Source organism: Camelus bactrianus, chromosome 16 (assembly GCF_048773025.1).
Source record: "Camelus bactrianus isolate YW-2024 breed Bactrian camel chromosome 16, ASM4877302v1, whole genome shotgun sequence".
In the NCBI taxonomy this organism is placed as follows: domain Eukaryota; kingdom Metazoa; phylum Chordata; class Mammalia; order Artiodactyla; family Camelidae; genus Camelus; species Camelus bactrianus.
This window is the reverse complement of record NC_133554.1, coordinates 43763712-43777577: the sequence shown is the minus strand read 5'-3', so window position 1 is coordinate 43777577 and position 13866 is coordinate 43763712. Positions and strand designations below refer to the sequence as shown.

Below are 13866 nucleotides of genomic sequence, written 5' to 3'. Positions count from 1 at the left end.
GTTTAACCCTTTGGGGCACGGTTTCACATCTGTCCCCGCAGACACCACCACACGGCTGCAAGTGAGCTCCTCAAGCCTTCCCCGCCCTGCAGCCTCCTCCTGCCTCAGCTTGCCCTGCCCCTGCCATTAGGCCCTCAGAGGAAAGCATGGGAAATGTAATTGACATGACATTTCCTGCTCAAATGATGTCCCTTTAAATATGATCCCACCTCCAGGGAAAAACTTGAAAGGGTGGATTTTCTCTTCTCAACCTCAAACTGTAGGAAAGGCCCTATTTGAGAGGAAGACTCCAGGGGGCAAAGCAACCCGTACAGCTTCCCCCCCTTACTCCTCCAGTGTTCTTCAGGGATCAGGCAGTGACAGACACATCCACCAGGGGACAGCATCTGCTCCTTTCCAGCCCTTGGCTGGGCCTGGCACTTGGTTTGGGGGGGGAGTTCCCTCTGAAAGGGCGTCCGGTAGGGGAAAAGGTACCTGAAAGGCCCTGTCACACTTTTTTTTTTTTTTTTTTTTTCTTTTCATGCTCATTCTCAGAAGTAGGTTGTGTTTTCCCCATTTTATGCTTAAGAAGCAAAGCAAAGCTGGGGGTTGGAGTATGGGACTTGTGATTCCCAGGCTGCAGCTGCTCCCGGGCATCCGCTTCTCCCCCTCCCCACCCTACTCCTGCAGACCCTTCTCTTCCCTTCACTTGCCACTCAGACAGGGACTTGGTTGGGATGCTGCGGAGACAAGGATGTCCCCAACCGTTTCCTAGGTGAGCTCCACCCACCCTGTACCGTCCCCTGCTCTAGCGCGTGGGTTGTCCTCGGGAAAGGGGTAGGGAATCATAAGCGCCTCCTACACACCGAGGAAACCGAGGCTCCCAGGGGAAAGTGGCTTTTCCAAGCCAGTCTCCTGGTGAGGGACAGGACTCACGAGGACTCTCAGCCCAGGGTTTCAGCCCGCCAGGCCTTGAGGGGGGGGCCTCTCTCTCCCGTGTCATTTCTCCCATGGCTTGTTATTCTCCTCCAAGAAACCCCTTCTCCCCAGTGAAGGTCTGAGAGTTCAGTCCTGCCCAGACCTTGCCTAGAGGTGCAGGGCTTTACAGGCATTCCCTGCCGACCCCCACCAAGGTCTCAAGGATCCCAGAGCAGGAGACCTCCAGCTACGGATGGATGCCCCTGGAGTACCTGTAATCACTCCATCATGCAATCGTGAATTCCCGCCAGATTTCCCGTCCTGATTGCCTACAGTGCGGCAGGCACAGTGCTGGGCACTGTGGAGCTGTGGATGGGAAGAACCAGCCCCTGGGCTCAGCGCTTAGTCTGGTGGGGAGACAGCTCTGAGGAAGAACATTCACTCAGCAGCTGGCATCTGACCCAGCTGGGCGAGCCAACGCGGGGAAGCGGGTAGGTCCCAACTAGTCTGTCCCTCTGTCTGGAATGCTTACCTTTCTCTTTGTCACTGAAACCTTGGCTCTAATGTCACAATGGAGAGCCTTCATGAGCCATACCCCTCCCCCATGTAGAGTAGTTCCCTCCCACGGTCCCTGTCTAGCACATCTCCCTCTTCTATTTTCCTTCATGACATGTATCACCACCTGCAATTAACTCCTGTAGTTATTGCCTGTCTCTCCCCTCTCCCCTCTCTAGTGTGTACTCCATGAGGCAGGTCCTCATCCATTTCACCGAGTGCTGTGTGCTCAGAAGCTACAGCGGTGCCTTCAACGTAGCAGGCACTCCATGAACATGTGAATGCTCGATGTAGGAATGGTGGAATGGTCTTTGCAGCCAATCCTCCATGCTCGAGGTCCTGGGCTGAGTTCTTGTGGGGAGAAAAGGCTACAGATGTGAGGCTGTCAAGACCTACTGGGGTAGGTCCGCAGTATTCGTGCTGCTATGACAAGCTGGGCCCTTCGTTCACTCCGCCCCTCCTCACTCCCATTTGTTCATTAACACCTTCCCTGGCTAACACAGAAGATGAAGGGTGGGGTGAGAGTGCCACTTTCACCTCCTTTATCAAATAATCAAGTGACAACTTCCTTCTTGAGTGTCAGGCCCAGGTATAAGAGAAATGGTAAAGAATTTCCAAGACTGTAGACGAATCACAAGACAACCTGTGTTCTCAGTTTCCACGTGTCCCTCTGTTCCTCTTTTCCCTTTCGTAGCATTGGTTCAAAGCTAAGTTTGGCTAATTTCTAGTTAGGCGAGCTAGGACAAGTTACTTAATTTTCTTGTGGTTTAGTTTAGTTTTTGTTGTTGTTGTTGTTTTTAATAAACACACTTACTACTTGGTTTGAATTGTGCATTTAGAAAAGTTAAAGCAAACTTTCTAGAGCAGAGAGCCTTTCTTACTGAACTCCATCAAACCTACAACAAAGAGCAAAGGTATTAAAAAACAAAGCATTTCCCTTTCACACCATATAAGAACCTAAGTTAAAAAAAACAGAAGAAACTAACAGGATCTGCACTGTTAAAAAAGAAAGAGCGACACGCCATATTGAAAGATTACAGGAAAATGCAAACCGGAACACACTCAGTCTGCTGTTCACACTTCATAGGAGGGCACCGTTCCTGGAAACACTGCAATACCAGGTCGATACGTGGAGTAGATGGAGCAAGCTCTTAGTCCAGCTCCTTGCCCTTAAGATCCATTTAATAATTCGTTCTCAGGTAGAGAATGTATATAGATGTTAAACTGATAAGAACAGATACTACACTTGATCTTAGCCAAAGGGCTGAAAAGCGATATCTAATGGACTGCCTTCGCCGCCACCGTCCTCTCCGCCATCCACATTGAAGTCACGGTGAGCAATGTCACCCCAGTCGACATTTCTGGCTTTCTATCCTGTGTAATCTCCAGGCCACTGAAGTTGTAGATGTCCTCCACATTCCTGGTCAACTTTCGCACCTCCTTTTGCTCCCCCCGCCTCCATCTTTCCCGGAGAACGAGCCTCTGTTTGCATGCCCCGCCCCTCTACGCCCAAGGGACGTGGCCACCACGGTGCCACCTTGGTCCCGCTCCGCCCCTGGCCTCGCGACTCCCGCACCACAGATCTGAAGAAGACGGCGGGGAGCTAGAGGCAGCCCCGCCCGTAGCACAAATACCAGCTCCTGGCTGGAGACGGGTGCTGCATGAACTTATGAATGCTCAATGTAAGAATGGTGGAATGCTCTCTGCAGGCAGTCCTCCCATGCACCAGGTCCTGGTTTGTGATCTTGTGGAGAGAAAGAGTTGCAGAGATGAGGCTGCCAGGAAAGAAAACAGTCATTAATGGAGGAAGTCTCCTAAGGCCCAGGCTGTGTCTTGGAAGTGGGGACTGGCATTGTCATTTAAAGGAGTCTGGATTGGGGTAGGCCCACTGCCTGGTGCTGCCCTGACAAACTGGGTCCCTTTCTTCACCCCTACCTTGCCCCACCTCTTCCTTCCCATTTGTTCATCAACACCTTCTCTAGCAAACAGAAAAGACAAAGGGTGGGGTGAGATTGCCAGTTTCATCTCCTTCATCAGATAATCAAGTGACAATTTCCCTCCTGGGTGTGAGGCCCAGGAGAGGTAGGAGAAAAGTGAAAGAAGTTTCGAAGACTGTGGACAAAACAGAAAAAAACTCTTATGTTTTCAGTTTCCATGTGTTGTCTGTTTCTCTGTGTTTTGGTTTCACAGCCATTACAGCATTTGTTCAAAGCCAAGTTTGGCCAATTTCTGGCTGGGTGACCTTGGACAACTGACAACTTTTCTGTGTTTTGGTTCTTCTTTTTAGAATAACCATCCTTGCTACAGGGTTTGAGTTGTGTATTAAAAAAGGAAAAGTATGCAAAGTTCCTTGACTGCAGCTTGGCATTCAGTGGCCACTCAAAGGGCTAGTGGTTCTCAACCTCTTGGCCTGCTCTGTCTTCCCCCTCTTAACTAAATTCCACTCCTGTGCGTTAGCTCCTGCTGCATTCTGCCACCCCCCAACGTAGAGGTGTAACAAACTAATTACCTAAGGTCTTGATGTCTTCAGGGATTTGAGGAAGCTCCCTGCCTTGCTTGGGGGGAAACCAGGTGGCTGGTTTTGGAGCAGGGAGGGGAAGAGAAGGCAGCAAGACAGACTGGTGCTAAACAAATGGGAAACTAGTGGGCAGGAAGGGCTAGGTCCTCCTATCAGGCAATGAATTCCCCTCCCTTTTTTCCAGTCCCCCTTTTAAAAAGTTAATACTGAATTACAAAGTAAATGCCAAAATCCAGCTTCCTTGTAAGAAATGGAAATATTAGTTACAATTTCATTCTCCTTTGATCCCCCTCCCAACCTTCAATTTCACTACCTCCCTGCAGGTAATCACTATTATCCTTTGGTTACACTGCCCTTTTGTGACATCTCCTCCTCTTCAGGGTTGCCCAGACTATATCAGGCTGTAATGCCTGGGGAGATGAGACTCAGTCCTGTTCCCCTCCCAACCAAACCTACACAGGACTAATTAACTTCTAGAAACCTTTCCAGAAGCATCTAGTTGACACTTTCTCTCCCTCTTCTGAAGTCTTACTTGTTCTTTCTCATGATTTACAAAGTCCCAGTTTTCCCTGTCAGTGGCCAGGCTTGTCTCTGTCAGTAGAGTATAAGCCCTGAGGCCAGGTCCTGTCTGCACATCCTCTGTGTCCCTATGGTCTCTCTGGCTCATGCAGAGCTCACAGCATGTAATGAGGTCAACAAACACTCTGTTAATTGAAGAAGGATTCTGTCTTTATTTTATTTTTTTTATTGAGTTATAGTCAGTTTACAATGTTGTGTCAACTTCCAGTGTAGAGCACAATTTTTCAGTTATACATGAACATACATATATTCATTATTGCATTCTTTTTCACCGTGAGCTACCACAAGATCTTGTATATATTTCCCTGTGCTATATAGTATAATCTTGTTTATCTATTCTATATATACCTGTCAGTAGCTACAGATTTCGAACTCCCAGTCTGTCCCCCCTCCCATTCTGTCTTTATTGATTTGAACAATGGAGGCCCTCAGGGGGTCTGCTGCCTGTGGTCACTCTGACCAGCAACTGGGGGATTTCTGCTGAGAATCTCCCTGAAGACAGATTGGATAGGTAAATGGTGAGGAGCCCAGGCACTAGATTCAGATAGATCCTTGCTCAGACACTTAACTAGCTATGTGTGACCTTGGACAAGTCATTGAGACCTTTAGAGCTTTCTTCACCTATTGTAATGCAGACAACACCAGTCCCTACCTCATGGACTGTTGTGAGGATCAATAGAGGTAGTGGGTTTAGGCTGTTTTATGACGTTCCAGATTCACACCGAATTAGGAAAGAGAAAGGAGGAAGACTCGTCAGTATCTCTCGAGTAGACCGTGGAGGAGGGAGCGTACCGTGAGGTGAAAATTTCTGCCTGGGGGAGGCGGGGTGCGATGGTATCCAGCTATTTACCTCTCCTCCGGAGTCAAACGCTGTCACACATGTTCCTTTTACCCTTCCCATCTTCATCCCGGATTCATCCCGAGTTTAATTCCAAATACTAGAATATAGTAGAAAAGATCAAATAAAACAGTCACCAACTGAGCAGATGTCCATCACAGTGTGGTTGGGATTGCAGTCCGTTTATCTCCAACGCCCCGCCCTGCCTCGCCGCCGCAAGGTCACTGATTGGCCCGCGCCTCGTGACGTCACGCAAGAGTTTTAAGGCTGAGCACCCGGGACCGCTCCGCAGTGCCGGCGCGCTGGAGGCAGCGGGGAACGTCGCGTGGCTGGCCCGCAGGGGATCGGGGAGAACGCAGCTGACGGGAGGTAAAGGGGCTGTTCAGACCGGGTCAAGGCGACGGTCCCGGTGCGGGGCTGGAGGAGCTGGAAACTGCGATCGGAGGAGGGCGGGCAGTGGAATGTCGCGGGGTGGTGGGAAAGGGTCGCGGTGTAAGGAGGGGCGTGTCAGCCATCAGGGGATGTGGAGGGCGGGTGGGAGTGGGCCTTACTCTCGGGTCTCAGCGCTCGCAGCCTGATTCTTAATTTGGAGCCGCTGCCCCACTCGCACGTTCCCCCGAGGATTCTCGCCTAGGCAACAGGGTTCGCGGTGCCTGTTATCGCTCCACAAGCTCGGAAGCTGACCATCCGCCGCTGGATGGAGGCGTCTCTCCCCATCCTCCGTGTCCTGGGACCTGGGGGTTTCTCTAGGTCTCATCGCTCCTGACAGGGGCCCCAGAGAGGGGGAAGTACAGGAGAGTCTCTGTTTTACCTGCAGCTGCTTAAAGAAAAAAGAAAAAATGGACAGCTGATTTAGGAAATGATCGAGAGTTGCAAATTTCATGTTTATTATTAAACATCTCCTCTTTTTTTTTCTCTCATGACCTTTCCCTGTTCAGATAACCCAGCTGTGGTCCCCAGAGCCTGCAGTTTCAAGGCCTCCTCCCTGCCTCTACTGTTAGCCCCAAGACCTGCACCTTAGCCAGAGTTCATCATGGGGAACCACCTGACTGAGATGGCGCCCACCGCCTCCTTCTTGCCCCACTTCCAGGCCCTGCACGTTGTGGTCATTGGGCTGGACTCGGCTGGAAAGACTTCCCTTCTTTATCGTCTCAAGTTCAAGGAGTTTGTCCAGAGTGTCCCCACCAAAGGCTTCAACACAGAGAAGATCCGGGTGCCCCTGGGAGGGTCCCGTGGCATCACCTTCCAAGTGTGGGACGTTGGGGGACAGGAGAAGCTTCGACCGCTGTGGCGCTCCTACACACGCCGGACAGACGGGCTGGTGTTTGTGGTGGATGCTGCTGAGGCTGAGAGGCTGGAGGAGGCCAAGGTGGAGCTACACCGAATCAGCCGGGCCTCGGACAACCAAGGTGTGCCTGTGCTGGTGCTGGCCAACAAGCAGGATCAGCCTGGGGCACTGAGTGCAGCCGAGGTGGAGAAGAGGCTGGCAGTCCGGGAACTGGCTGCTGCCACACTCACCCACGTGCAGGGCTGCAGTGCTGTGGACGGGCTGGGCCTACAGCCAGGCCTCGAGCGCCTGTATGAGATGATCCTCAAGAGAAAGAAGGCTGCACGGGTGGGCAAGAAGAGACGGTGACCTGAGGCTGCCCCGTCCTCTCCGGAGGGGTCTCTACACTTGGACAGCCAGGCAGAGCCTGTTGGACCCCTCACTCAGAACCAGGGTGCAGGACCTGTCCACCTCAATGAAGGACCAAGCTGCACACTGGGGGTCCTGTTTTGGGGCAGCACTGGGGGAGCGTGATGGGAGATGAGGTGTCTTCTCGCAACCACCCCTCATCCTTACTTCTGGAGAAGTGAAGGCTGCAGGACTGTGGAGACTTAAATGTAAACTGACTCTACCTCGACCCTGTTTCCTGTTTTTCTTCTCTGGCTTTTTGATTAGCTGTGTTGGGGAGGGCAAAGGAAAGTTGCTGGGAGGATACATTTGGAATGAATAACAACTAGCTCTCGGCTCTCACCGCTCCCCAACTGGAGTCTCCCCAGGTTGCTTTTCTAGGGGTGCCAGTCACAATACTCTATGTTTTTGTATGTGTATGAAAGTGCCAAGAATTCCTCCTTACCTTTGTAGATTCACAACCATTTTTATAAGCCATGTGTGTCCTCTATTATTATTAATTATTTTTTAGCATTTGCTTATAAGTTATTAAAGACTGATGATACTGTAGCTCTAACCTTGGTCTGGCATTTTTCTCTCCTTACCGAGCCCCAGGGATAGTCCAAGATTTCTATATGGGCAGGCAGGGGTAGGGAGGAGGGACTTATCCTGAAGCTGAATTTGCAAAGCAAGCACTTCTCTAAAAAATTGATTGTGTTTATGGGACTGCTGGTGGAGATTATAGTTAAAAAAAAAAAAAAAAACAAAACCCATGCTATTGCCTAATCTCTGCCAGGTTTTTTTTTTGGCAGGGGAGCCCTTCTTTCTCCCACTTTCCTCCCCTCCCCTCATCCTCTGGCCCCAGATACTAGCTGGTCCTTGCAGAGTTAACTTCAAGTTTTGCTGGTGTGAGCTGCTCCTAGGTCCTTGCCCTTGGGGACACCTCTTAGGTCTATATAAGTAAGTCCTCAAAGAGCATTCTGTGTCCATGCCCAGCACTCAGGTGGTTAGTCTGATTTTCTCCTCACCCCGCCCCCACAACACAGTGAGAATGGAAAGTAATTTCCTCCTGGCCTTAAACCACTTCCCTGTGCTCAGTCCTGCTGACTGCAGCTCACTGGCAGCAATGGCAGTGACTGGTGCTGGGGAGGCTGGGCTGGATTGAGCCAGCCTGGCACCTGTGACTAAGCCATGACTCATCCAGCTTTGGGAATGGTAGCTATTCCCACGAGAGGGGAAGTCGAGGAGCTGTTTGAGCCTGGTGGGAGTGAGGACTGCTGGATACCCACCTAGGCCACCCATGGTAGCGGTGATAGTAAGAATAAAATGCTAATGTCGTGAGGACCTGAAAGCCCCTGCCCAGACTTTTAGGGCTGCCCTCTCCTCACCAGCACAAGGGCCGGCTGTGTCTGAGGACAATTAGTTCCCCCTAACCTGGGTGGGACCCCTGAGAAAAAACCAAGCACAGATTTTCCAGCCTCCTAGTCCCACCCCACCCTTTGTGCAAACACAAGATCCAGAATCAGATGAAAGCACCTGGGAAGGAAAAGAAAGTGCTGGCCATCTCATCCTGGGGAAGCCTTCCTAAGGAACTCATTTCTTCCTAGCCAGCTGGTGGCAGAAGCTGAGCTTTGCTGAGTCTGGACCAGTTCAGGTTTGCTAGCACCTGCACACCCCGCCTCCCTCAGCTCTCAGGATGTTTGACAGGATGGTGTGTGTGTGTGTGTGTGTGTGTGTGTGCATCCATCCGGAAGGGTGCCCAACTCTGCGTCAGTGCTGAGGCCTGCTTGAAAGAGTTGCTGGGCTGGTTCTGCTGGGGACACATGCTACCTGGGCCCTCTACACACACCTGTGACTCGTCTCTCCCAGTCCTCAGGGCAGGGTCCTCTTCTGCAGCCCAAAAAACAGGCTGGGGAGGACCTGGCTAGAGGGACCTTAGGTCCCATTCCACCCCAATTCTGTTCTTTTGTCTCAAAGTCTGCAAGGACCTGTTTTCTCCTATTTTGGTCACCTAGGGGACTGAGGTCTCTGGATTTGGGGGGAGTGTGTATGCGGAGGTGCTGCCCCACCCCTTGCAGAGAGGCCTCCATGGTGTCAGCTCCGTGGCTCTGTCAACCACCCTCCCTCCCTGTCTGGTTAGAACTGTCTTCTGCTCCCCTCCTCCAGCCCCCATCCCCCGTCCAGCCCTGGACAGGGGCCATGGTCCACAGGAGACTTGTGAATGTCCCAGTCCACATCCCTGGGCCCTGACCAGCTTGAGGCAGAGGAAGGGGGTCCCGGCAGCAAGTGAGGGTGAGATGGAGAAGCCAATTTCTCTGAAGGGGTTGTGGGGAGGGGGGAGCACTGGGGAATTCTGATAGAAAGCTACATTCTGGCTGGGTGGGGCCTGGAGCTTCAGAATAATCCTGCCTCAGTCCATCAAAGGGATGGAGAGCTGAAAGGGAGGAGCTCACCCCAGGGATTCTGCATGTTGAACTCTGGGACAGTTGGCTGGGGATGGGGGTGGGATCAGGGAGTCTGGTTGTAGTTTCCTCGTCTCAGCTTCTTTATTAAGGAGAATTTCTTTGAGACCCTGAGATGGGTGCTGAGGGAGAGGTTCCCCGAGGGGAGAGGGTCTCTGGGGACCCGGAGTGGTGGGCAGGGGCTGGCTATCTGTGAGGTGAAGTTGAAGGAAACCAATGTGCCTGGAGCTCCCTTCTGAGCTGAACCCCCCATCCCTAGCCACCTCTTCTCCTTGCACAGGTTGAATGGTAAAATCCAGATGGAGGGCACTTTCCCAAAGTGCTTTGCGCTTCCCCAAGGCCCTTGTGAGGGCAAAGATGGCAGTGGTCCCTCACCTTCCTATGCCCCCTCCAGTCCTCCGATGCTGTATGTGTTCAAGGAAAAGTAGCAAAAAGGGAGGAAAGAAGTCCCTAAAAGGGTAGCGACTTGCCCGAGGACATCGCTACATAGTGGTGCGTCCAGAACCTTCCTCCCAGGCTGGCTCTTTGGACTCCCTGGGCAGGCAACAGAAGATAGGAGACAGGGACCAGCAGAGCTCTGACCTCCCCCTCCTTCCCTCCCTCCCTCCCTTGATTAGATTAGGGTCCAGCTTTCCTCTCCCCGACTCCCCTTCCTGAGGAGTAGGGGCTTTATCTCCAAAGCCCAGCAGAGCTCTGGCCTCAAATCTGGCCAGAAGTCACCACCCTCCTTTCATACTGACCATGTGTCATGCCAACTCTTTTTGGAGATGGACACTTCCACCAGGGCCTGGGAAACACTGACTTCCACTGAAGCACTAGGAGTACCCAGGACAGCCCGTTCTCCTACACAGACCTTTTTTGAATGGAGGCCAGTGGGAGGGGAGGAAGCCAAGGCAGTAGGGAAGGCCCAGGCCAGCCCCGGGCTGTATGGGGTGGGCAAGCTGTAGCCACACGTCATTTCCAAGGCCATCTGCGGGACCACGGCTGGGGAGTTTGTGGGTGGGTGTTGTGAAATCTCTTCCCCTGGCTAAGACAGAGGAGGCTGTTTTTTCTTTCTTTCTTTAAAAAAATTATTATTATTTTTATTTTCTCCCTTCCCCAACTTGATTACAAAAGTAATAGATCTTTGTTGTGAAAGAAACTTAGAAAAAGGAGAGCCCCATAGTCTAAACTTCAGAGCTAGTGAAACATTGTGAACATGTTTTTATGTATAATCTTCCAGATATTTTTTTCTGTATATATTTTTTCTCTGTACACATATATCCCATATGGGATTATCTAAGGCATATTGTTGTACAATTTTCCTTTTCTCATTTAGATCTTAGGCATAATTCAATGTCAGGACATACGGATTTTTCTCATTCTTTTTGATGACTTCATGAGATTCCATGGTATGAATGGACCTTCATTTATTAATTAAATCCACACTGTGTCCCCAGCAGTGAACTTCCTTGTACACGTTTATTTGTACATTTGGGGGAGATTTCCTATATGATAATTGCTGGAAGTGTAATTGTTGTGTCAAAGGATATATTTATTTCAAATTTTCCTACATAATGCCAAAGTGTATCTGTGTGTAGAGAGGGTTTGGGTGTGCATGCCGGGGGAATGTCTTCTAGTCTCCTCATCCTCCATCCTCAGATTTCAAAGCCTCTTCAAGCTGAAGGATGTGTGTGTGTGTGTGTGTGTGTGTGTGTGTGAGGAGGGGTGGGTAGACAATTCGGTGCTCTTGCTTTATGGGAGGGAGGTAAGAAATAAAATCATCAGCGACTCTGGTGGAGAATCTGCAGGCCTGGGGAATGAGATTGGGCTGACTTTTGTGCCTGGGGATTGAGCCCCACCCGGGGCTGCCTGGCTGACGGCGGAGGTGGGCAGATGGTGAGGACTCCCTAAGCACCCAGCTTCTCACAGACGGCAGGCAGAGTGGGCGAAACAGCTCCTGAAATAAATCCCAAGGACTTGGCCCAGGGAGGGAGGCAGGCTGAGATTAGGAGTGTGTGCTCTGAAAGGAACCTGGAGAACAGATCTGAGCCTGAAGGAGGGCAGCTGGGGGCCCTGGACCCCGCCACCCCTACTCCTCTAGTGAGGACCCCCACCCGCCACTATAGCTCATGGACTCCTGGAAAAGGAAGCAGAAGCATGAAGTATCAGCTCCCTTGGCCACTCTGGACTCTTTGGGGCTCGGTCTCTGTTTAGTTCATTCAGGTCCCTGGGCTAATCCCGGGTATATGCCCCTCCTGAATGGAGTGGAGTGACGGGGAGTGGGAGAGCCGGGAGGGCTTATCTCTTCAGCACCTCCCATCCCCTCCTATTAAATCTGGTGAGAAGATTGAGGGAGGAGGGTGGGGTGACAGCTGGCTTTTAAAGATTGCTGAAAGTGAGGTTTTGTGCTTTTGATTGTGTTTGTTTTTATAAGCTCATGCATTGCTTTCCAGTCCAGATGCTGACTCTTATCCCTCGGGAGAGAGAGGGCAGAAGGGCTTGCTCACTCTCTGGAACTCTCCCAGTCTGATGTGGGAGGAGCAGAGCCACCAGTCTGACCAGGCAGCACCTCAGAAAGTAACCCACAAAGCAAGACTTGGCTCTGCCACTGACTTCTGTGATCTTGACCAAGCCATTCCTTGTCCCCTGGCCTCAGTTTACCCATCTGTAAAGTGAGGAGGACGAGTAAACGGTATCAGAATTTTTCTGGTTCACTTTCTGTGGTTCTCAGTACAGTGTGGGTGTGGGGAACTCCTTAATCATCTTTCTCCCTTCATCTTATCACTCTCTGAAATTACCTTGTTTTGTTTTAAGTTTGTTTACTGTCTACCTTCATTTCCAGGTGGTCCAGGACAGCCCTCATCCATTTGCATACTACTGAATCCCCAGGACAGTGGGGGGCACACAGTATCTCCTATCTGTGGAATGTGGGATGTCTACTCAACAGTTGCAGGATTGGGGTATCACCTCAGTAAAGAAGTGGTTTTAGCCTTTAAATGCTGACAGCACTCAGGAAAGAAGCTATCAAGTAAGTTTGGGGAGTTTATCTGGGATGGCTTCCTGGAGGAGGTGAAGAAAAGAAGCAGATTTCGAACTGGAATTAGGTATTCTGATTAACATGGAATTTGGAGGACCATGGCCTGGGGACTACTTTCTTGGCCCTATCTACTGCTCAGGAGAAAAGACCTGAGTTTGAGGTTTAACAGACACAGTTTCGTTCCTCCCTTCCACGTAATTAGTTACCTGGCCTGGGACTCTCCCTAGAGTCTGTTCACCACTCCCCTCCTTCAGCTCCTCCTAAGGTCACCCCAGGATAGTCAGATTGTATCTAGATTCCCATTCTCTGCCTCCCACTCCAGAGGAGCCGAGGTCAGGTGTTGGGGAAGCAACACCCAAGGTCTAGACTTGTGCTGTCCCATATGGCAGCTACCAGCCTCATGTGGCCACTGAGTAGGGGAAACGTGGCTGAACTGAACTGAGATGTGTTATAAGTGTGAAAAACACAACAGGTTTTGAAGACTTAGTATAAAAAAAAAATGCAACCATCTCATGAATACTTTTTAATATAGAGGTGTTGAATTTTTTGATATATTGAGTTAAATATAATGCTTCATTACAATTAGTTTTATATGCTTCTTTTTACCTTTAAAAAAATGTGGCTACCAGAAGTTCTAAAATTACAGCTGTCATTTGCATTCTATTTCTGTTGACAATGCAGGTCCAGATATTTGGGGAAAAAGGCATTACGAGTCAAAGAATGGGAGCTCCACTGTTCTTCCTTTCTGCTGAAATCAGAAGAGAAACAGACCAAACTGCAGAAGGTGGGTAGATCACAGGAAGGCCTTCTGGACAGTGAGGACTGAACAGTCCAAAAGGTCTGCACATCTCCTTCCTGGAAAGCATTCAGGGTAGGTTAAGACTTTGTATATCTTGAATTATCTTAAAGCACCTTATCAAACTATGATTGTCACTGATCCAAACCTGATGATTTTGCAGGTGACTTTCTGAGATTCATTCAGGGTGTTTTAACTCCATAAACATCTCTTTAACTTTATATTTGATGATGAGCCCAGATACCTGGAATCCACAGAGAACTCCTAACATGATTTTACCCAATAGTTTCTGACCTGTCATCATACTGCTCAGCTAGCAGCCACAGTGTTGATAGACTGGAGTTTCACCATCTTGCCCTCCCCTGCGGCCTTACTCCGCCCAACCCTCCCCCAACTCCCAAAAAGTGCTAGAGCAGAAAGAGGGCTCAGGCAGGGAAAGATGCCAGCTGGGGGTGTGGATAATCCCCAGACTGGATTATCTGTTCCTGACTTTACACATACATAAGCAGGTGGCCTATGTGCAGACAGGATGTACTGTGGGGATCAGG

General features: G+C 50.4%; 1 protein-coding gene, 1 long non-coding RNA gene and 1 other non-coding gene across 4 annotated transcripts in view; 2 read left to right on the top strand and 1 right to left on the bottom strand.

The window, feature by feature from the left end:
* Positions 1 to 2536: 2536 nt before the first annotated feature.
* LOC123618208 (U2 spliceosomal RNA) lies at positions 2537 to 2728 on the bottom strand. Its single transcript, XR_006726619.1, has one exon. It is a non-coding gene; the product is annotated as a U2 spliceosomal RNA (small nuclear RNA).
* Positions 2729 to 5628: 2900 nt separating this feature from the next.
* ARL4D (ARF like GTPase 4D) lies at positions 5629 to 7618 on the top strand. Its single transcript, XM_010959574.3, has 2 exons — positions 5629 to 5756; positions 6326 to 7618. The coding sequence occupies exon 2, from the start codon at positions 6421 to 6423 to the stop codon at positions 7021 to 7023; it is 603 nt and encodes a 200-aa protein (XP_010957876.1). The 5' UTR covers positions 5629 to 5756; positions 6326 to 6420; the 3' UTR covers positions 7024 to 7618.
* Positions 7619 to 11992: 4374 nt separating this feature from the next.
* LOC123618200 (uncharacterized) overlaps positions 11993 to 13866 on the top strand; it is a 50144-nt gene continuing 48270 nt past the window's right edge. The window contains exons 1-3 of one of the 2 annotated variants that reach the window (XR_006726613.2): positions 11993 to 12177; positions 12328 to 12513; positions 13204 to 13393. This is a non-coding gene — a long non-coding RNA (uncharacterized LOC123618200). The remainder of the gene's footprint in view (positions 12178 to 12327; positions 12514 to 13203; positions 13394 to 13866) is intronic. The other variant, XR_006726611.2, reaches the window with a different exon arrangement.

What these genes read in the sequence shown, in the direction of transcription:
- ARL4D (XM_010959574.3), top strand. Translation starts at nt 6,421, where the DNA reads ATGGGGAACCACCTGACTGAGATGGCGCCCACCGCCTCCTTCTTGCCC.